The 23853-nt window shown below is 43.4% G+C and overlaps 1 protein-coding gene across 1 annotated transcript in view; it reads right to left on the bottom strand.

The window, feature by feature from the left end:
• Positions 1-293: 293 nt before the first annotated feature.
• SLC25A36 (solute carrier family 25 member 36) overlaps positions 294-23853 on the bottom strand; it is a 46727-nt gene continuing 23167 nt past the window's right edge. Inside the window, exons 3-7 of the mRNA XM_044289234.1 lie at positions 21693-21770; positions 19292-19392; positions 8368-8434; positions 5688-5977; positions 294-3009 (exon numbers count right to left, since the gene is read on the bottom strand). Coding sequence (XP_044145169.1) covers positions 2816-3009; positions 5688-5977; positions 8368-8434; positions 19292-19392; positions 21693-21770 — 730 coding nt within the window. The 3' untranslated portion in view covers positions 294-2815. The remainder of the gene's footprint in view (positions 3010-5687; positions 5978-8367; positions 8435-19291; positions 19393-21692; positions 21771-23853) is intronic.

Consider the following 23853-nt stretch of genomic DNA (forward strand, 5'->3'; position numbering starts at 1 on the left):
CGGTATCTCCATAGGTCCCAGTTTCATATGAAATCCCAAAAGGAAAAAAAAAAAAAAAAAAAAAAAAACACAGCATGCACCATGAGATGCAGAAATCTTCAGCCTTCTTGCATTTCTTCTGGGCTGGGGTATGAATAACTGGAATTGCACAGAGGAGCAATACATGGCCATGACTTAGACCTGTGGATCAAAAAACTGGTATATGGATGTGTACCAGGAATATACTTAGTAAATCTTGGAGGAGTTGATACATGGTGTTAACCAACCAAGGAAATACCAAGCTGGGAAGCAGATACAACACAATTTTCTTTATTAATAATGAACTCTTGTTACAGTATGAAAAGAGACAAGCAAGAATATTCGGAGAGTCTCATCTGCTTGGAATAAAAGCTTTGAAGATGGAATAAGGATGGATCAAGCAGAGCAAACAATGCATTTACAGTCTTCAACCATATTGCAAATGTTTAGGGTATAACCTGGCTATTGTTTCTGACCACACTTTGGAAGTGTCCAACATGGTGCATCTGGAATAGATTTAAAAACTAAATGCAGCAAGGACTGGGCTTAAATATGTTCTACAGGATTAGAAAAACATAGCTGCCATCTACCAAAAAGAAGTACTTGTTCTGGAATTGCACCTAGGCTCCACTGATGTAAGCGGGGCAACGACACACAACCTGCTGACCGATGTGGAGCAGTTTTTGAAAAAACAGGCAGCCATGTTTCTCTAATCCTGTACAACCTCTTTAACCAGCATTTAAGGTTGGTCCATGATTTGATAATGGCTCCACAAAAGTTGTCACTTTAATGGATGCATTCCAAAAACCATGGTACCCTCCTTGCACACGCAGCTACATGCCAGAGGGTACAAGGTCCAAAAGAAGGTAGATACTCCTGAACCCTATAGCAGCACCATTCTAGACACTGTCCAAGTGAAAAGGCTTAAAATAAATTCTAAGGATTTTTTTTTTATCTGTACAGAGAAAACTTTAGCCCATGTATATACCCAGCATTTAGAAATAACTTTTGACCCTTGGAATAAATATTCTTTCACACCCAAGCGTTCGATCATGCTGCGGTAATGGGTGGTTTTATAGCAGGTGTTGTAATGCAGTGACTGATTTGCAGGTTGGGATTTCGACGGGGAACAGAAGGCCTATAGACTCATGGACAGACCGAGGTGAACCAGATAACTGGCAACTGTAAATCAAATACATACCGTATTAAACAGACAACTTTTTCTTCTTTGATAGTAAATGAAACTTCACAGCTTATCTGGACAATTTTGTATCAAGAAATGTATGGGGTGACTAAAATGTCAGCTATACGGACTCTCAATATGAACTATTTCTAACGAGTGGCTATATGTGATAGAATAAACACAAAGGCTCCTAAACAAGGTATGAAGTAATTTAAGACCCTCTGAATTCAAAAGGGGGATGGCGGGGTGCAATGCAGTGATAAAAATGCATCAAGAGAATCTTGAGCACCAACCTTAAAAGGGGTATGCCACCAATGTCAAACAGGTGGGGGTCCACCTCTAGGACCTACACCTATCTCTAGAACAGGGCTCCTAAAGTGAACGAGAGCACACCATGCAAGCAGTGTGCTCTCCATTCACTTCCATGGGAGTTCCGAAAACAGCCAAGCGTGTGCGCTCAGCTTTTTTTGGAAATCCCACAGAAATTAATGGAGACTGTACCGCAAAAGCATGGCTGCTGCTCCACTCACTTTTATGGGATTGCCAGAACTCAGCCATTTACGGAGTTTCCACAGAAATGAAAAGAGGGAGACGGCACAGGCGTTGTGAGCTCTTGTTCACTTTGGGGCCTCCATTCTAGAGATAGTTTCAGGTGGGACCAACACTTGCCTGATATTGATGGCATATCCTAGCGATATGCTACCAATGTCAGAAGGCAGACAACCCCTTTAATTGCTATTAAAAATCCCAAATACCTTATTGTGTGGAAGAAATTAGCAAGACATGAAATATCATTTTCGACACTGTAGGCCAGGAGGCTAAGCAGAGAGAAGGCAGCATCACAAGACCTCCTTTTGCATACTTTCACAGTACATAGTATATATATTGTCTTATTTTATTATATGCCAAGTGGAGTGTGACCTTTGCAGGGGTAAAGACCGTGAATGCAACAGTTGGTTGAAGAGGGCGTCTGATGAACGACAGAAGATGTGAACTAAAAAGGCCTTGCTTTGGGATGGGATGAAGTGCACACGGGGAGCTGATGCACAAGCACCAGCAACTCAAGAAAACATACCCCAAAACATAATAATTTCAATACGGGTTGCAGAATACATAAATAAGAAATCTCTATAATAATTATTTCAAGCTGTTCAAACATCTCTTTTGATGGAGAAACCTGATATACAGCAGGTAGGTAGACATGAGATGTGGATGGCATATGCTGAGTATTTTGCTGGGATTACAGTATGCACAGGGATCAGAAGATCGTTCTAGCTCTGTACACTGTAAACCACAAGGATAAATGTGTACAACTCCAATCTCATCATCAATGTCATACTTTCAACAGCTCAATACATTGCACTGGTTAAAGGGGAAATGGCAACTCTGAAATGAATGAGGTTTCCCCCAACATCCCCCTCTGTCTATAAAATTGCACAAGCGGCCAAAGACCACACATAATGAAGGCGGCATGAGCACTTCCAGCAGCAGCTATGATAGACTCCGTGATGGAGTATTTGCTTGTTGTCACCATTTTTCAGAAGGTGCTCTCTGGTCCACGTATGCTCCTTTGGTCTCCCATCTTCTTCACAGACAAGACAGCACACCGGGTTGCTATCCATTAAGTAGATAGACGACGACTTCATAGGTGCACATCATTATCGCTGTGTTAGGAATCTGTCTAACCAGGTGCGTGGTGAGACCACGGTACAAGGAACCATAACCTTCTTCCTTCACAACTAATGAGAGTGTCTGGAAGAAAGCTCTGTATTTTGTCCCCTCTTCCCGTAGCCTCGTCCGTACGACCTCTGTACAAACGAGAAGAAAAATTTTCATATTATAATAGGAAGTTCATCAACACAAAGTAACAGATTGTAACATGGTCTAATGGTCAACTTTAATCATTATGCAGTTTCTGTTCTGATTAATTTCTTGATATTTCTTCATAGCTCAGGAGTTTCAGGCACAAAGTTTTTATTAAACTCGATAATAAAGACTAATTTCTTAAGCTCCCTCTAGTGGTGTCAGCAGATAGCTAGAATTGTATAAATTAAGTAGAATTACAGAGGAATTTCACATTCAGGCGTAAAAATACATTGCAAAGATGTCCTCTACCCAAGTGCAGTTAGAGTACAGCCTGACTTTAGTTCTGTGCCAACTGGGACTAACCTGAGTGAGTGCCTGCAAGGAATAGGTATAGTTACAAAAATGGCTGAATGGGCTGTGGTCCGCTGTTACTCATGGGAGTTATGCTAACAGTGGAGCACAGCCAGCTCGGATGTTCCCGTAACTCTGGCCACCCTTGGCCAGTGCTAACTTAGGTTATTCCCATCTCAGCCACAAGGGCCTTAGATGTGAATACCGTTTTAAATTAACCCCTTTCCGACATTCGCAGTACATGGTCAGCAGATGTCAGGTCTTTAAAGATGGCACCAGCTCCAGAGCGGAGCAAGCTCTATAACTACCGGGTGTCTGCCGTTTCATACAGCAGACATCCAGGGCTAATGTCTGCAATCAATGTTAATGTCGATCACAGACTTTTAACCCCCTCAGATGACAGTCAAATGTGACCACAGCATCTGAAAGGCAAAAAAACAACAACTCAGAAGCGAGCACTTTCCGGGTTGAGATCAAGGAAGGCATTCCATTGCAGTAATAAACCAGAACCTGTACTAGGCTTCTAGGCCTATTACTGGTATATTTCAATTAAGCACTGCATTGAAATATACCAATATATTTGTGTATTGTAATGGATTTACTTCCATTACTTTATACAAATTACAAAATGACTATGTTCGGGTCCACTTGGAGGCCCCAAAAATGTTTAAAAAAAATATATATATATTTAAAAAAAAGTTAGGGTCACTTGCACAAAAATCAGGATTTTTTTTTTAGGCCCGGTCACAAAAGGGTAAAATAAAAAAAATGTTAAACATGGTTATCGCTGCATCCGAAAACATCCATATATTAAAATATATATAAAACTAAATAAATAAAATAAATAAATATGCCCCCCACATGGTGAATGACTTAAAGGGAACCTGTCACCGGGATTTTGTGTATAGAGCTGAGGACATGGGTTGCTAGATGGCATCTAGCACATCCGCAATACCCAGTCCCCATAGCTCTGTGTGCTTTTATTGTGTAAACAAACCGATTTGATACATATGCAAATTAACCTGAGAGGAGTCCTGTACATGAGATGAGTCAGGGACAGGACTCATCTCAGGTTAATTTGCATATGTATTAAATAGTTTTTTTTTTACACAATAAAAGCACACAGAGCTATGGGGACTGGGTATTGCAGATGTGCTAGGGGCGATCTAGCAGCCCATGTCCTCAGCTCTATACCCCAAATCCAGGTGACAGGTTCCCTTTAAAGGAAAAAAGAATATGGCTAATTCGCAGTTTTTTTTATTGCTTCTTCTCCACCAATAAAATGAATAAAAAGTGATCAAAAAAAGTCACACACATTCCACATACAAATGATACAGATCGTCCAGCAGAAAATGAGCCCTCACACATCTCTGTAGAAGTTTGGGGGAGCGAAGAAAAAAAAAACTATTTTGTTTTTCTCCAAAGTTTTAATTTATTAATTAAAACACAAGAAAAACTACATAAATGTGGTAGTTATGGCTCTAGGAAAGCAGGGGGTAAAAAAACCAAAAATGGTTATTATGCTTAATAACGGGTATTTGAGCCTCCTTTCAGTTGTACAGTTTTCCCCAATAAACGTATCCTTTCGCTCTAATATTCTAACCACTTACATATATCATCAATAAATGAAGAAACACCGCTGCACGCTTTTGCAAATCCTTTGTGTGGTTACCCAAACATAGCAGGGTTTTGTCTCTAATACAAGACTTGTATAGTCGAAACGTCGCTATGTTCAGCTAGGAAACCACACAAAGGATTTGCAAAAGAGTGCAGCTGTTTTTCTTAATTTATTATTGATACCTGGGACCGATGAACCAGGGCCCAACATTGCGAGCACCACGGAATAAAAAGATCCACGGTGGTGGATGTAGGGTGTGCTGCTGATAAATGATGTATCATAACATTCGGACATATAAAGTGTTATTCGATTCCAACATCTCCTTCTTTTATTCTGCCAATCAGTGTACTTTTACTAACGTGGTCCTTCGATGACATTTTTAGGACTTCTCAGATGTTATAAATGAATACCATTTACAACCTCTCATTTTTGCCTCTGATACCCTTTCTTTGTCTTCTTGCAGGTTGGTAATCATATGGGCCATAACTACTGGATGATTAATACTCAATCCACCTAACATCTCATGTCTTTAGAGTTTTAAGAACATAGAAGCGTTTTAAGAACATAGAAAATAAAAGGATTCTTCTACTTTGGTTATGTTTGCGTTTCTCAACATGTTCAAAGATGGCCACAGGGAGGCAGTGTTTAGCTAGACTGTTAGTACGAGATATAGAAATGAAGCAGCAGATTACGCCGTGTACGTTTGCTCACCATGAGGGTAGGCTATTGAGGTGGCACATGTCTTGGAGGTTGCCGCTGCCATCATGAGTCCAGCAAAGTCAGAAGCTTCTTTCGCAGACTCGTCATCATCATCAATAGTTGATGCAATCTTATGTTCCAGCAATTTGCGTTTAATACTTTCGTAAATAACAAAGTGGATAACAGTTTCAGAGATGCCGGCATAGGAGGCAGACATGCCTCTGTAAAAACCCTTCAAGCCATCTGTCTTGTACACTTTGCGGATGCACTCCAAAGCACTCATCCGTCTTTCACCTCGGTCTCTATAAAAAAAAAAAATAAAAAAAAAAAATAAAAATACAAAAATAAAAAATATTTGAGAAATATGCAAGTTAAATTACAACCGGAAGCAGATCACGCTGAAGAACCGCAGGCGATACCTTTCCCACACCATTGTAGGATCCCTGATTTCCCCAAGGTATTCATTTTGTACTTGGCCCTTTATGATCAAGAAGCTGGCAGTAAAAGCTGCTGTTACGGTGATTGACACCATGAGAAAAGCAGAGTACTTTCTGACTGGTCCACCAGTGCCTACGAGATAATTAAACTTTTTGGGTATGCTCACACATAGTGGATATGCTGCGGATTTCGTGTTGCAGAAGTGAGACCAGTACCAGTCAAGTGGATGACATTTTACCAAATTTCATCCACACCTTGCTGAAAAATCTGCAGGGGGAATTAACCTGAGGTGCAGATTGCAAATCCAGATTTAGGCCTCATGCACACGACTGTTGTGTTTTGCGGTTCGCAAATCACTGACGGCGTCCATGTGTGTTCCGCAATTTTCGGAACTACACGGACAGCCATTGATATAACTGCCTATTCTTGTCCGCAAAACAGACAAGATTAGGACAGGTTATTTTTATTTATTTTTTTGTGGACCACGGAACGGAGCAACAGATGCGGACAGCACAAGGAGTGCTGTCCGCATCTTTTGCGACCTCTTTGTAGTGAATGTGTCTGCATCCAAGCCGCAAAAACTGCGGCTCGGATACGGACCAAAACAACGGTCGTGTGCATGAGGCCTTATGCTGCACATTTCACCATTTGCAATGCGTTTTTTGCTGGAGAAGTTATTGCCCCTGGTGCATCTCCTTCATAAAAATAAAAAATTATATCCATGCGTTCGATTCAAGCAAATACTTTTTATGCCTATAACCTTAGGCAATTTCTGCTTCCATGTACAATGCATTCATAAAGTCTTCAGACCTTCACTTTTTTCTACATTTTGTTATGTTATCAGGTTTTCTCCATCATTCCAAACTCTATAATGAGAACGAGAAAACGGTTTGAAATCTTTGTTCATTTTTTGAAAAGGAAAAACTAATGTCTTGCATTGAGATAAGTATTCAGATTCTGTACTCAGTACTTAGTTGAAGCCCCTTTGGCAGCTATTACAGCCCCCAGTCTCTTGGGGATGATGCCACGAGGTGTGCACACTTGACTTTGGGAATTTTCTGCCATTGTTCTCTGTACATCCTCTCAGACTCTGTCAGGTTGGATGGGGACCGTCAGTGGGCAGCCATTTTCAGGTCTCTCCAGAGATGTTTGATTGGGTTCAAGTCAGGGTTCTAGCTGGGCCATTCAAGTACACTCACAGAGTTGTCCCCAAGCTACTCCTGTGTTGTCTTGGCTGTGTGCCTAGGGTCACTATCTTAATGGAAGGTAAACATTCACCCAAGTCTGTGATCCAGAGATCTCTGGATGCAAGTTTAATTAAGAATATCTCTGTACTTTGCTCCATTCAACTTTCTCTCAACCGTGACCAGTCTTCCTGTCCCAGCCACTAAATAGCTACCCCACAGAATGACCACCATGCTTCAATGTAGGGATGGTAATGGGCAGATGATGAGTGCCTGGTTTCCTCCAGACTTGACGCTTGGAATTGGAGCCAGAAATTTCAATCTTTGTTTTATCAGACCAGAGAATCTTGTTTGAGAGTCCCATTTATCTGCTTTTCTGCAAACTCCGGCCAGACTTTCATTATTTATTTATTTTTTAGTGATGAGCAGCTTTATTCTGGCTACTCTGCCATAAATCCCACTTAATTTGGTGGGATGGTTAACTCTGGGAAGATTTCTGGTTGCTCCAAACTTCTTCCATTTATGAATTATGGAGGCCACTGTACTCCAGGGAACTTTCGTTGCAGCAGACATTTTTGTACGCTTCTCCAGATCTGTGCCTCCACACAATCCTGTCTCTGAACTATACAGGCATATCTTTTCTCCTCATGGCTTCGTCTTTGCTCTGATATGCATTGTCAGCTGTGAGACCTAATATAGAGAGGGCCGTTTCTTTCCAAATCATGTCTAAATCAACTGAGTTAACTACAGGTGGACTCCAATCAAGGAGTAGCAACATCTCAAAAGATGATAGCAAAGGGCCTCAATACTTATTTCCAAGCAAAATTTTAGTTTTGACTTTTTAATAAATTTCGCTTTCTCATTATGGGGTACTGCGTGCACAAGGCCACAACACAACAAAATGTTAAAAAAGTGAATGGGTCTGAAGACTTTCTGAATGCATTATATATTGAAGTCTTTTCCAAAAACCAATCACGTTTTAATTCAAGCTTTCACTATCAGTACCGAAGCTAAAGAGGGTATAATACATACTTACTAAGTGACATTTGTAGCTAGGCAGCTAATCTTACCTTGCATCCAGCTGCAGCCGTGTTTTTATTAGCCAGACGGGATTGGTGGCCGTTATTGCAGTAAAGCCTAAATAAATGACACTAAATCATTATTCCATATTAAGCCAAAACTAACCAACCAGTCAGAGATCACAACATGCAATAATGACGTGAAAGAGATTCTACAGAGCTTCAGAAGAAAAAGGACAAGAAAGGTTTAAGGCTAGGGGATGCAAAGTTCTCAGTCTAACAATAAATCTACTTCTATACTAACCCCCGTTAAGGACCCACCACCCGACAGTAAAAGTGTGACCTTATCTACTATGCGGTATTCTTACAAAATAACAATCATTCTAAAACTTGTAACAAAGTCGTAAGACAAAGCTACAACTGTACACGACTCTAGGCAGGAATGTGTTGCTTCAACTGGGATATTTTAGAGCGGTGGTCTCTCAGCATGTGGCATTTACCATGTAGACAAAGCTAAAGGGGTTGTCCGGGTTCAGAGCTGAACCAGGACATACCCTTATTTTCACCCTGGCAGCCCCCCTGATGTTGGCATCGGAGCATCTTATGCTCCGATGCGCTCCCTTGCCCTGCACTAGATCGCGCAGGGCACGGGCTCTTTTCTTTACAATAACACACTGCCGGGCGGAAGCTTCCACCAGCCAGTGTGTTCGGTGACGTCACTGGCTCCGATAGGCGGGCTTTAGCGCTGCCCAAGCCGTTTTACTGGCTAGGGCAGTGCTAAAGGCCACCCATCAGTACAGGTGACGTCACCGGGCTTCCTGGCAGCCCCATGGAGAGCCCGGTAAGTCACCGGAACTTTTGAAAATGCCTTTGCCCTGCTCCGATGCTCAAGTCAGGGGGGCTGCCTGGGTGAAAATGGAGGTATGTCCGGGTTCAGCTCTGAACCCGGACAACCCCTTTAATACAAGGCACTTACTAATGTATTGTGATTGCCCATATTGCCTCCCTTGCAATCCTCGTATTCAGGGGTTATGACCACCCTGCAATCCAGCAGTGGTTGCTATGCTTGCACACTACAGGGAAAGGCACTGGCCTATGCGCACTCCCGTGGTCCCAGCTACCAGAGAGAGAGTGCAAAAATGTATCAAGCCAGAAAAGGATGAGCAATAACAATACATTAGTAAGGGTCTTGTATTAACTTTCTCTACATGATAAAGGACATTTGCTGAAGTGAGACTACCCGTTCAAGTTATTTGAAAAACTTTCAAGGGCAATATAAAAATTCTAAAATAAATAAAAAATAGAATCTTTATCTGGATCCAAGAAATTCTATGTCAATGATGCATGATCCGATTCACCTTCTGGTCTTTGTGCCATCTCTTCTAGTCCTCACTCCTGCAGGGCAGTGTTGGCATCAGCATCATCATCATCAATATAGATCAACATGATGATGCCCGCTGGGAGCAGAGGATTGAAGGTGCTGTCACAGGAACATGGAGAGTCACTTTAGATACAACCTTAAATCTTCAAAGTGAAATTTCTAAAGACCCAGATAAAGGATTAAACAAATACAACCAAAAAGGGAATTCTACTGCCCTTATATTAAAAGTTCTCAACGTGTACTACTCCAGAAAGGGGGGGTATAGAAGTAATGAAAGGTAGTAAACTGTTAAAGGATACCATGGTAGCTGAGGTTATAGTAAGCGTGAACTCAACCAGATATCCTGAGTGGAGATACATGGTAAAAGCTTAGAGAGTGGACAGTTTAGGAATACTCCCCTTCACCAGCCTAGCCATCCTACTGCTGCCCCAAGACATGGCACACATGCTCTGCGTCTCCAGTACAGTATTAAGAAGAGTACAACAGAATAAAATGTGAAAGAAGATGACTTGTATGTGGTTATTTTTTAAGATGTGGCAATAATAATGCAATGTCCAGATCTAGAAAGAAATAAAGTGCGGTTCATGCAGTGCCAGGTGGACGGAGAAACAGAGACTCCATGGTGTTCATACACCAGACATAGCCACCATTCACACATCAAAGCATTCATGAAGACAGGCTGTAAACCAGATGATTTGGCCCATGAGGATGTTCTAGCCATAACCTAACATTTTAATATTTTAACTCCAGGGACAATCATTTTCTTTCTTATAAAAAAAAATGGTATGAAAATGCATGCTAGAGGCAGTAATTCCAGCGCCCACAGAGGCTTCTTCCTACTCTGGCTGTGCAGGGCTAGATATTTTTTTTTTTTTACCATTGGACTCAGTGGGGCAGATTTATCATGCGGGGGATTTTTAGACCGTTTTGCTGGAGGAGTCTACGCTGCTGTAAATTACGCCAAATTTACCAAACACTGCACAATGTCTGATAAATTTGGCACATCTTTAAATGGGTTGTCCCCTCAGGACAGGCCATCAATATCGGATAGCCAGGGGTCCGACAGCCTGTCACTGTGTAGCAGATGGAGCTTGTAACTGCAGAGCTGCTCCTATTCACTTCAATGGGTGCAGAAAAGTGCACAATGACCTAGCTGTGGAGTTCCATTGCTGGAGCTACTCCTAAACAGCCGATTAGTGGGGGTGCAGGGTGTCAGACCCCCCCCCCCCCTTATATGATATTGATGGATAGGAAATCCATAATTAAACCCTGGAATAACCCTTTAAGGCCTCATGCACACAAATGTGTTTTCTTTCTGTGTCCGTTTTATTAGGGGCCAGCTGTTCCGTTCCGCAAAATACGGAATGCACACGGACGTCATCCGTATTTTTTAGGGATCTGTTTATTGCAGACTGCAAAATACATACGGTCGTATGCATGAGGCCCAAGTCTGTCCTATGACATTACAGTACTTTCTACACCACTACTTAAAAAAAATAAAAATAAAGTTGCTGTTGATAATTCTGGTTTCCATCAGCTCAAAAGGCTAAACACAGCCACTTTCCTACCAGTTTTAAAAACTGGAATAAAAAAGGTATAAAATGCAAGTAATGGAAGCAAGCACAAGAAGATGCAGAACCCTATTTTGCCACTTTTTTATGCTAGAATTCTGGAGTGCAAAAACTACCCCCAATAGGTGCCAAATGGCACCATATGCATTATCTACCACTAAACAATGGGAAAACCTCCCAATGTATATGTACCCCCAATGGAGGAAATTAAGATTTTCAGGATATCCTTAATATTGCATGGGTCAGTGCATCAGGAATTGACATGGATTCTCCCTCTATGGAATATGCCCTAAATTAAGATTGGTTGGTGGCTAACTGAACTTGAGAAACACTGCTCTATAAGATACTCACTAGGGCGAGAGATGGGCTGCACTGGGCTCCAGTTATTCAAAATGCTTACAGACATGTTATGGAGGTCTGTAGTTAACTGGTAAAATCACCTGCCAATATAAAAAAAATATGTATATATATATATATATATATATATATATATATATATATATATATATATATATATATTTTTTTTTTTTTTTTTTTTTTTTCTATATAATGTATATGGGAGAAAAATTTAATATGCTCAGCCGTACCAAAACTGATCAATCACCACACCGCAGTTCAGAAATCGCTGTTTGTTTTACTGAGCTGTCCAAGCTTATTCTCGGTCACAAAGTTGCACAATGAGTTTGCCCTGTAATGCTCGGACAAGAGAATACATTTGTGATTTTGGCCCAGTGTCCAATGGGACTGAGCCCAGAACACACAAATATTAACTTGATAATATCTTAAGCTGGCAAGCGGACTGAAAATGTCACCGTCCCCGATTGTCTGCAAATAAAACGCTGGCCAACGTGAAGTTGTAATGAGCTGTATAGCAGACATGATAAGGCAATAGGGAGACCTTATACAAGCTCACACATAGATACTAGGATCTTAAAAAGGACTCATTTTAAAAGTTTGTATTATCTAAATTTTTTAAATAGTTGAATAGGACCTACTTAGAATTCGGTTTCGGTTATAGATCATTGCTGCTGTAGTGTACATCAAGGAAACCTGTCAGGAGACTCATGCTGCCCGAACCACAGGCAGCATGAAATCCCAGCAGGCTCCTCTGTTACCCTGAAAGCTGCAGCATTTCAGAGACAACACAGCCTTGAACGTGCCAGGCATGGATGGAGAACCCTGCCAGGCTGTGCTAGACTAAGAAGGTTCTCCCTATACTCAAATAGGGAGGCATCTGTCAGTCATGCTAAGCCGGGAGGGGAGAAGCTGGCAGGGAGCTGCCTACATGATCGTTCTCCCCGGCTTCTTCTTTTACACAAGGTTTTCTCTGAAACGCCACACACATTCAGAGGAACACAAAGCAGTTTGTAACAAAAGGAACCTGCCAAAGATTTTATGCTGCCTGTGGCTGAGAAAGCGGTAAACTCCTGACAGGTTCCCTTTCAATTTCATAGACAGGGCATAAAAATAAAAAAAAACTGCTTCCCTCCAGTCCTTCTCCATAAGCTGCACTATTTCCGAAGAAACTACCCCTCCTTGCTGCGGTTTCCTCATGGTTTTTAAGGTAAAAGGGGGGAGGGTTTGCAGATTATTCACTGAAGGAACATCCTTAGGATTTGCCATCAATGAATAATTGGGTGGAGGTCCAACCTCCAAGACCTTCTCTCATTGGCAACCAGCAGTCAACGTGGGCAGTGGCCCCTTCACTGTTTATCCAGTCCATATGATTGTGTCAGTGACTAGCATTGCAGGCCAGCCCATTCAAGAGAGCAGAGCATTTTTACTGTAAACTAGGGGGGTCATACAACTATATGGCCTCACACCTTTGGATACTATATCCATTATGCAACAAACTAAGGCCTCATGCACACGACCGTTCTGTTTTTTGCGGATAAAACGGAAGCCGCCCGTGTTGCCTTCCGCAATTTGCGGAAGGAAACTGGCGCCGGCAATATAAATGCCTACTCTTGTCCGCAAAGCGCGGACAAGAATAGGACAGGTTATATTTTTTTTAATGGGGCCGCGGAACGGAGCCACGGATGCAGACAGCACACGGAGTGCTGTCCGCATCTTTTGCGGCCCCATTGAAGTGAATGGGTCCGCATCCGAGCCACCAAAACGGCGGCTCGGACGCGGACCCAAACAACAGTCGTGTGCATGAGGCCTAAAAAGGTGGCAGACAACCTATTTTTAGGGGCTTAATGTGTTTTTTTCATATTACCCAAAACTAGCTAATTGTCAGGTGACCTTATGTGAAAGAGCCAGTTGTTTAAAGCAAATAACCCCTTTAGGTCTCACGTACGTGACCGCATTTTCAGTCCGCATCCAATCCACATTTTTATGGACCCATTCATTTGAATGGGGCTGTAAGAGATGCGGACAGCACACCATGTGTCCACATCTGTATGTTTGTTCCACGGCCCCGCATATATATATATATATATATAATAGATCATGTCCTATTCTTGTCCGTTATGCGGGATGTGTGAAACGGGAAAGTACGGAATGCACAAGAACAGTATCTGCGCTTTGTGGCTTCATGATTTACGGATTGCAAAGCAGATACCTTCGAGAGTAGGAGACCTTTAAAGAGGACCTTTCACTTGGAAAAACATTGTGAACTAAGTATCATGACATATACAGCGGCACCCAGGGATCTCACTGCACTTACCATTATCCCTGGGCACCGCTCCATTCGGCCGCTGTGCCCTCCGGTATCTTCGCTCACTTGGTTATAGTAGGCGGAGTCTGACCTTGTTCTGCTGGGCGTCTCCTTCTCCTAGGCTGTAGTGCTGGCCAATCGCAGCGCACAGCTCACAGCCTGGGAGAAAAAAAAAAAAAACCTAGGAGGAGACGCCCAGCAGAACAAGGGCAGACTCCGCCTACTATAACCAAATCCCCCAAGTCTCCGCCTACTATAACCAAGTGAGCGAAGATACCGGAGGACATCGGGGCCGAACGGAGCGGCGCCCAGGGATAATAGTAAGTGCAGTGAGATCCCTTGGTGCCGCTCTATATGTCATGATACTTAGTTCACAATGTTTTTCCAGGTGAAAGGTCCTCTAAGCAGTGCAAGGCCTATAATAATTACTCCTATGGCCACAGAAGCAGAATTTGGTAGAACACATCTTCACATGGGCACAAAGCATAAGGCTTGTTAAATTAGTGAATGGCTTAAAATACAAAAACAAATCTAATAAGGTAATTCATGTCAGTGTAATACAGCTATGTATATCACACGTCAATGAATGCATCAATACGAATTGCTAGAGGAACAGTCTATGCAGTACTATGGACTGATGACTATGTACCATGCTTGCGTGCACACATACACACACACACACACACACAAAATAACTGTCAAAGTTCATACATCTGGATCACAATACAAAAACTATCTGCATCTCCTAACATTTTTCAACGCTCTTTGTTTGATCCCCATACAAAGGCAATTACAATTCCAATGTGCTGTTCTTACGCTTTTGGCTGCAGAGAGAAGCTGGGTCAAGTACTCACGAGGGTTAACTTAGTCCATATTTCCGCAGGACGAGACCTGCAGGAGGCGAGCATGAGATGACACAATCTCGCGCCTTTCACAGTGGAAATGTACAGTAAACGCCTAAAATAGACACAGGCTTTTCTGTATCGCAACAACAAGCAGTGGTCCACAACATTGCGTACCAATGAAACCCACGGAAAGGATTTCACAAAATAAAATGTACAGACTTACAAAAGGGGGGGAAAAAAAATTAAAATTACTACAAGGTGGGGAAAAAAAAAAAACATATAGACTGAAAATAAGAGGAAAACCAGAACTAAAAAAAAATGAAAATATATATAAAAATAAAAAAATTAAAAAATAAAAATATGAATAGGGAAATCATTCCGGGAAGGATCAATAAGAACTTCTGTTTCACATCAGTTTGACATTTTGTTTAAAATGTACAGTTGAAACAATTCAAAGAACGTAAAAAAAACAAAAAAAACATTTCTATGGAAAAAGACAATTGAATTAAAATGTACAAGTTTTCTTAGTTCTGTTAAAGGGAGTCTGTCCCCTCCACATGGCCATATTCAGTGCTTACATTGCCCTATAGCACACCTATACATGAATGTAATGGTACCTTTTGTCTTTGTCTTTACACTTGTGGAAGCTGGAAAAACGAACTTTGATTGATATGCAAATGAGCCCTCGCAAGTGCCCAGGGTTGGTTCACCGTGTTGGTGCCCAGGCTGCCCTGCCTTTTTTCATTGTTTCCCCGCCCCAGCCTCTGCATATGCCCGCCCTCCTATTCCCTTGCGTCATCCTAAGGTCCGGCCGAGATCCCGCGACTGTGCACTGCCTCGCCGGGCCGGAGCATGCGCACTGCGATGCCCATTGTTGGCACGGCATTGCTTTAACTACTGCACATGCTCCGGCGAACAGCGCAAAACCAGTGGCAATTTGGCGACCGCCGGCGCATGCGCAGTAGTTAAAGCGATGCAATGCCCACAATGAGCATCGCAGTGCGCATGCTCTGGCCCGGCGAGGCAGTGCACAGTCGCGGGATCTCGGCCGGACCTTAGGATGACGCAAGGGAATAGGAGGGCGGGCATATGCAGAGGCTGGGGCGGGGGAACAATGAAAAAAGGCAGAGCAGCCTGGGCACCAACACAGTGAACGCCGCCCCTGGGCACTTGCGAGGGCTCATTTGCATAACAATCAAAGTTCATTTTTCCAGCTTCCGCAAGTGTAAAGACAAAGACAAAAGGTACCATTACATTCATGTATAGGTGTGCTATAGGGCAATGTAAGCACTGAATATGGCCATATGGAGGGGACAGACTCTCTTCAAATACTTGTGGTATGTGGTCCAACCGCTGGGACCTTCCACCGATCAGTTACAAGGTAGGCATCATCCATAGGTTGTGTCTGGTACTTTTGAGGATGAGCTGCCCTTTAGCCATAATACAATACACAACCTATGATATGTAGCAGCACAGATTCTGTAAGAACATGTCCTTGTGATAGTGGGGGTGTCAGGGATCAATGTTTATGCCCATACAACCTCTTTAATACAAGGGTGGGTTCACATCACGTTTTTAGTCTAAGGGTGACTGATGCCATCCGTCACTGGCCCTTGATAAATGGATGCCTTAGTGCTCATTCAGATGGCCATATGAGTCCACATCAGTTCTGCAATTTTGCGGAATGAGTGTGGACCCGTTCATTTCTATGGGGCCGCAAAAGATGCAGACAGCACACCGTGTGCTGTCTGCATCCGTGGTTCCATTCCGCGGCTTCATAAAAAAATAAAAATAAAATTATATAAATAATTATAGAGCATGTCCTATTCTTGTCCAAATAGGCATTTTCTATTATGGTTGCGGCCATATGCGGTCTGCAAATTGCGGAACACACACAGCCGGTATCTGTGTTCTGCAGATCTGCAAAACACTATGGTCGTTTAAATGCGCCCTTAGAGAAATCCTGTGACGTCACTGCCCATGTATGGACAGTTGCCAAAGGATGTCCCCGAGGCAGAGAGCAGAGGGAGCACGGTACACAGTGCAGCCTTGCCGGCAAGGAGAGGAGCCATCTGCTATTCTCCTATTGGCAGGGCTGTGCAGGAGTCCGCTCCGCACTATTGCTGCGACCCGAGTGTCTGGCAGGACGCTGAAATCATGATTGGCAGTGTTTGCATGGAGAGGGGGGGGGGGGGGGATGCTGACAGGAGGTGCAGTCAGAGCCTGAAGGCAGTACAGCAGCTTGTGAGCTTCAGAACTGGCTGGGGAAAGGGTTAACACAAGCAGACGGACACGCAGTGCAGGGGGAGGGGCCATGACGAGGATAATCATGTGACTCCCCTCTGTTCTGTGTTCCCTGCCGCTAGGTAAGGCTACTTTCACATTAGCGCTTTTGCGGATCCAGATTCTGCAAAAACGCTTTTACTACAATAATACAACCGCATGCATCCGTCATGAACACTATTGAAAGTCAATGGGGGACGGATCCTTTTTCTATTGTCAGAGAAAACGGATCCGTCCCCATTGACTTACATTTTGTGCCAGGACGGATCTGTCTTGCTCCGCACCACATCGGGGACAGAAAAACGCTGCATGCAGCTGCTTGCCTCCAGAGCGGAATGGAGACTGAACGGAGGCAAACTGATGCATTCTGAGCGGATCCTTTTCCATTCAGAATCCATTAGGGCAAAACTGATCCACTTTGGACCACTTGTGAGATCCCTGAACGGATCTCACAAACAGAAAGCCAAAACGGCAGGGTGAAAGAAGCCCAATACTGTTACAGAGGGGGGAGGGGAGGTGTCAGTAACGTATCCCACTGTATGCTTACACTGTGGTATACGTTACAGCCTTCAGTCATAGGTATACGCCAGGAATCCTCCGGGATGTGAAGCCACCCTAAGTAATATTTGGATTCCTGCAGATCTTGTCACAATGGACGATGTGCTAACAAGTATCTAATGTTTATGGCCATAAGCGGTTGTAGGAAAAGTTAAAGCATTGATTTGCCTTTTGTAATATCTCAAACTACGGTTTAAGAGAGAGCGGGGAAAGTATTTGGCTTAACTGACTAGTAGAACAAAATGGAGTGAGAAGACGATTTAATAACCTGCCTGTATAATGGGCAGGCTATATCCAACAAGAGAGGAAATCCATCTGTGTACAGCAGCTATATGGCCATATACAGGACAGAGCAATCATTGCTCAGGATCTAGGCCACGGTCCTATAAATAAGTAGCAAACTGTCAGGTCCATAACACACTGCTGTACCTACTTCCATTATTATAATGACGGCATATAAGCCTATCACCATTGGGTTGGCCCAACTACAGTAACTTAAAGGGCGCCGATCTTATATCAATGCTGAAGTCCTGGAACACCCCTTTAAGTAAACACAATTTGCAGGAGCAGCAGTGCTATGGTACAAGCACAGTTCTCCATACTGTGGCCACAAAGTATACTGCAAGCTCGGTCCCGCTCAAGTGATCAGGAGGGCTTCTGGTAATCTGACCTCCACCGATCTAACATTAGTGAGCCATCTTAAAGCCAAGTCATCAGTATTAAAAGGGGATGGCCTGTCCTCAGCATAGGCCATTTATATCCGATTGGCAGAGATCCGACTCCCCGAACCCCCCCGGTCAGCTGTTCTGCAGTCTGCTACACACTGGATGGAGCCGTGTAGTCCCCTAGCTATTTTCACTGCCAGAGCTGATCGTGGGGTTCGGGGTGTCGGACCTCCATCGATTGGATATCCGTGGCCTATCCTAAGTTTAGGCCATCAATATAAAAGAAGCAGACAACCCCTTTAAAGTCCTGGAATATCCCTTTTATTAATCTGCGGTGAGGAGGAGTTTTAATGCTGCTCTATTCCAGTCTATGGGGCTGAAAGAAACAGCTGATCACCCCGCTCTGCCGTCTCCGTCACTCCCTATACTTTACATAGAGAGGCAGGCACTCCATCCAAACCGCCTTTCACTGCAGCGAGTAGGAGAGGGAGGCTCGGGACTCCCATTCTAGTGATCGGTGGAGGTCCCAGCGGTGGGGCCCACAGCGATCAGACACTAATCGTCTGTCCTGTGGATAGGTAACACATATCAGTTGTGGGAAATCCACTTTAACTCGAGCACCCATTATCTAATGTTACATTTATTTGAAGATTACAAATCATTTCAGTGCGACCAATATGCAATAAGGACCAACATCTGGAAGACTGCATGGACAAGATGGATGCTTTCTTACAGCTCTATTGGAATTCAATTATCCTCTTTTAAAGCTACGTGTATTAAAAAATATAGCTAAACCAAAAGGGACATCAGTGACATTATTCAGGGAAATGTAGAAAATCCCAAAAGAAGAATAAAGTAGCAATGATAGTATACAGAAATGAGAAAATCATCATCAGTCTGTATTAGAGAACACTAAGCAGTAACTAGGCCATCAATGTGAGGCTGGTCAATGTACCCAGAGATACATCTTCTCTAAGGCTAAGGCATCACTCACAAGTAAGGATACATACCTGCTGCCCCCGCAGAGACCATGTGCACTTGGGTGGAATCTGCAGCAAACACATGGTTCAGCCTTTCCTTGCAGCTTGAGTAAGCTGCAAAATAGATGGCCCTGCAGAAAGAGAAGCATAGTGTCAGGTCACCAGCCTGGACTTGTGATCTCTGCAGGATGAGACTGGGAACCTGAGATGTGAAGGATCACCCGCTGCATTTTGACAGCTTGAGGGTAATGCAATGCTGGAGGCAGAAGGCCATCTTGACTGTCAGCGACATCCCAAAGATAACATTTGGCTACTTAGCAAGTGCTGAAGAAAGCTGGCCATACATCTTAGCCAACAGCTAGCTTTCCTGACTGCCCCATACAGAGGCATGTTTGCTATGCATCCTGAATGGGGAGAAAGCCACTGCCGGACGCCTCTAGAAGGGACTTCCTGCATCAGATTGTCATCTGGTTTCAATGGACGTGGCAGGTTCAGTTGACATTAATGGTGGCCATAAATATCCCAGGGGTCTGTTACTATACAAGTCCAGATCAGATCTCATTGCAACAGGCATAGCCTTGCCTTCACTGTAAGCTAAAGAGAAACCTACAGAAGAATTGGATGAAAATGTAAGGTCCCTTTTACACGGGCAAGTATTCCACGCGGGTGCAATGCGGTTGAATGCATTGCACCCGCACTGAATCCTGACCCATTCATTTCTATGGCGCTGTTCACATGAGCGGTGATTTTCACGCATCACTTGTGCATTGCGTGAAAATCGCAGCATGTTCTATATTGTGTGTTTTCCACGCAACGCAGGCCCCATAGAAGTGAATGGGGCCGCATGATAATCGCAAGCATCTGCAAGCAAGTGCGGATGCGGTGCGATTTTCACACACGGTTGCTAGGAGACAATCGGGATGAAGACCCGATCATTTTATTATTTTCCCTTATAACATGGTTATAAGGGAAAATAATAGCATTCTGAATACAGAATACATAGTACAATAGCGCAGGAGGGGTTAAAAAAAAAAAAAATTATATATTTTTTTTTTTTTAACTCACCTTAATCCACTTGCTCGCGTAGCTGGCATCTTTTCTGTCTCTTTCTTTGCTGATTGCAGTCAAAGGACCTGTGGTGACGTCACTCCGGTCATCACATGATCCATCACCATGGTAAAAGATCACTGTGATGACCGGAGTGACGCCACCACAGGTCCTTTGACTGCAATCAGCAAAAAAAGAAGACAGAAGAGATGCCGGGCTGTGCGAGCAAGTGGATTAAGGAGCCCTATTGTACTATGCCTTCTGTATTAAGAATGCTATTATTTTCCCTTATAACCATGTTATAAGGGAAAATAATACAATCTACAGAACACCGATCCCAAGCCCGAACTTCTGTGAAGAAGTTCGGGTTTGGGTACCAAACATGCAGATTTTTCTCGCGCGCGTGCAAAACGCATTACAATGTTTTGCACTCGTGCGGAAAAATCGCGCGTGTTCCCGCAATGCACCCGCACCTTTTCCCGGAACGCCTGTGTGAAACCAGCCTAAAGGATCCTAGTGGAAACCACATAATAAGGAACCTTTCAACGTCTGGCACCATGAAAAACTATTTATTTACCTAGTTAGGTCATGAAAAATGTAACACATTTTCAATTTGAATCATTACAACACAAACCTCCAGTGTCTTGCTATTATTCTAACAGCCCCCTGGTTCTTTTTCTTCCGGTTCAGATTTTCCATGTATCCAGAGGCGGTGTTCACACATGCTCACTACCATTCCCCAGATTCTCTTGGACATGGGCAACAAAGTGATTCACCAGCAGGAAAAACACTACAATTCCCATCCGGCGCATCACTAATGATGTTGAAGGCCAAATAGCGCCAGACAGAAAAACGCTGCATGCTGTGCTTTTCTGTCCGGCACTATCCAGGGCACAACTGATATATGTGAAGCGGGCCTAAGAGCGGGGGCACATGTAGAGCTTTACATTCCTAATATGCGTAGTTAAAATGTAGTCTCTGACAGCCGAACTCGAGGGGTTGTGTCTACGGGGTGGGTTGCTGATGTCTGCGCAATAGCAATATACTCACTGACAGTAATTAACTGGCTTGACTAAAAGTACTCAGCCAGTATTTATGTGCTATACACTGACATCTATCAAATGGTCATAATATGTCTATAGAATACCTGCCAGGCATGAATGCGGCCTTGAATAAGGCTGGCATCCATGCTTCTATAGCCATGCTAGGGCAGGGTAGTGGTGTAGGTTTGCAATAAGATTATTCTTTCCTTGTGTGAACGTGATCGCTATATTTAGACAAAGGTATTCAGAGCAAAGTTCTGTTAGTAAGGTCAGAGCTGAGCCGTGTGGCGGATCACATAATGCAGGCAGTCTATACACATACTGATCGCTCTGGACAGTACCTGGACGGAGCCACCCCCACCAAGTTAGGGCCCAGACCTCTGAACAGGGAACGAGGACCCTCCTTCTGCAAGATCATCCTACAAAGCAAAAACAGGGAGAGTGAGCAGACAATAGAAAGGGCCACATACAAAGCAACCTCTGCAAACAGGGCTTTCCTTTTTTATCATCTGTTTTGCTAATTATAAAACCATTTGGCATTTCGGTCAGACATGCTTTTGTGGACCCCTTGTCATTCCACACCCACTACGATTCATGGCGTAATACTGGGCAACATCCATATCTCCCTGCTAAGCCACAGAGTCAGGCCTCTTGCACACAACCGTATGGCTTTTTTTAGTATTTTGTGGTCCACAAAAAATATGGATGACTTTTTTTATACACATAAAGTGAAGAAAAAAAAATAAGAAAAAGAAAAATACGGTAAAAATATTTGAACCTGGTAATTTTGGCAGGGTCAGCTGCTGATCGGAATGGCGTCTTCTGTGCCGTCCCCCAGGCATGTCTGATCCTATGTTCCCATGATAGATAAGCCAATGATGGGGTGTCTGTAGCAACGTAGTGCCATGTAACCACTGAAATACATCCACGCAAGACTGGCTCTGCCGAGTGTGCATGTTTACAGTGGAGTCAGCCGACATGAGTGCTACAAATGCCACGTGTTGATTTCAGAACTTTATCCTCTTGCTTCACGTGTGTTTATCAGTACCACTCCCAAAAATGTGACGGCACCACTGATGTGAGAAGCATGGAAGCTCTGCGTTACATAATTATAGACTAATGTGACACGTGCTTGGATCTCTTTAGGAATGTGAATATGCCTGTTTAGAGATGAGCTGCGATTAAACACTCTGGGGCTGGGAAGTAAAGCTACTGATGACTGCATGGATCAAATGTACATTCAGATTATAAAGCTGGTCTCAGTAGTTTTGAGAAACCCAACATCCAACTCAAATCTGTAAAACATGGATACTGTTCTGTTCGGGTTGTATCTGCATTTTTTGCGGAGCCATTGACTGCAATGGGTCCGTGGTCCGCATTTTGTGGCCAAGTATAGGACATCTTTTTGTAGAATTGACGCACGGATGAAGAAGGCACATAGAACATATAGGTGCTTTCTGCATCCATATGTCCGTTCTGCAAAAATAAAAATAAAATATAAAACATGTCCGCAAAATGCAGAACACAGAACGACTGAAGTCAATGGGTCTTAAAAAAAAAAAAAAAAAAAAAGGGGACAGTACACGGATTGCATGCGTATTTTGTGGATCCATGATTTGAGGACTACAAAACTGATACAGTCTTGTGCATAAGGGCTTATTGATATTGTCACATGATTGTTATGGAGACCTTTTTGTAATGAAATCCAGCACTACTTCTGGCACAAAACATACTGCTCTTACCAGGACCATTGAGCTCAGTGTGAACAAGGCCCACCGGCTGTTTACCTGGTTGTCTACAGCCGCCCTGTATATAGTCAAAGATGTTGAGAACCCCCAGCACAAGCCAGAGCCAACATTTCCAATGATCTCCATTTCCCCTGCACAATAAATGCAGAGCTAGTCATATCTTCCAGAAGGTCTCTGTAGCCGATAAGCTGAGGCTGGGGTGTTCTCAAGCTTTTCTACATAATACATTAGGGCAACATCTAAAAGGTTATACGAAAGTCAGCCAAACCATCCAATGTGTATAGAGGCGTCTCCACTCTATCCCAACAGCAGAAGGATCAGGCATGTTGGACTGCAACCATCTCAATATTCCGTTGGACACATTGGTGCTTGTATTATACTGATCCTTTAAAGTCACGGTAGCAATATTAAGCCTCCACCTGCACGTAGAGCAGATAAGGTAGTGGTGGGCAGTAATAGTAGACAGTTAGAAGGTTACAATTCCCCTCTCCCTGGCTGCAGCGACAACGCCCCATGCACACCAAGTAACCGTGCAGCCAATCCTTAGCTTCAGCAGTATACTGCACACAGCTGCTGAGGCCAGTGATTGGTTGCAGCAGGGACGCAACATGTAAAAAATTTCACATTGCACCCAGGAAATCAAACACAGATGCGATGGTCGGGAGCACTGCTCAGGAAGCCACAGGAGAGAAAAAATTTATCATTTCTTTTGTTATTTTAGCACATTAACTGTTGCTGGGAGAGTTCAAATTAG

This window comes from Bufo gargarizans, chromosome 4, assembly GCF_014858855.1.
Source record: "Bufo gargarizans isolate SCDJY-AF-19 chromosome 4, ASM1485885v1, whole genome shotgun sequence".
Lineage (NCBI taxonomy): Eukaryota > Metazoa > Chordata > Amphibia > Anura > Bufonidae > Bufo > Bufo gargarizans.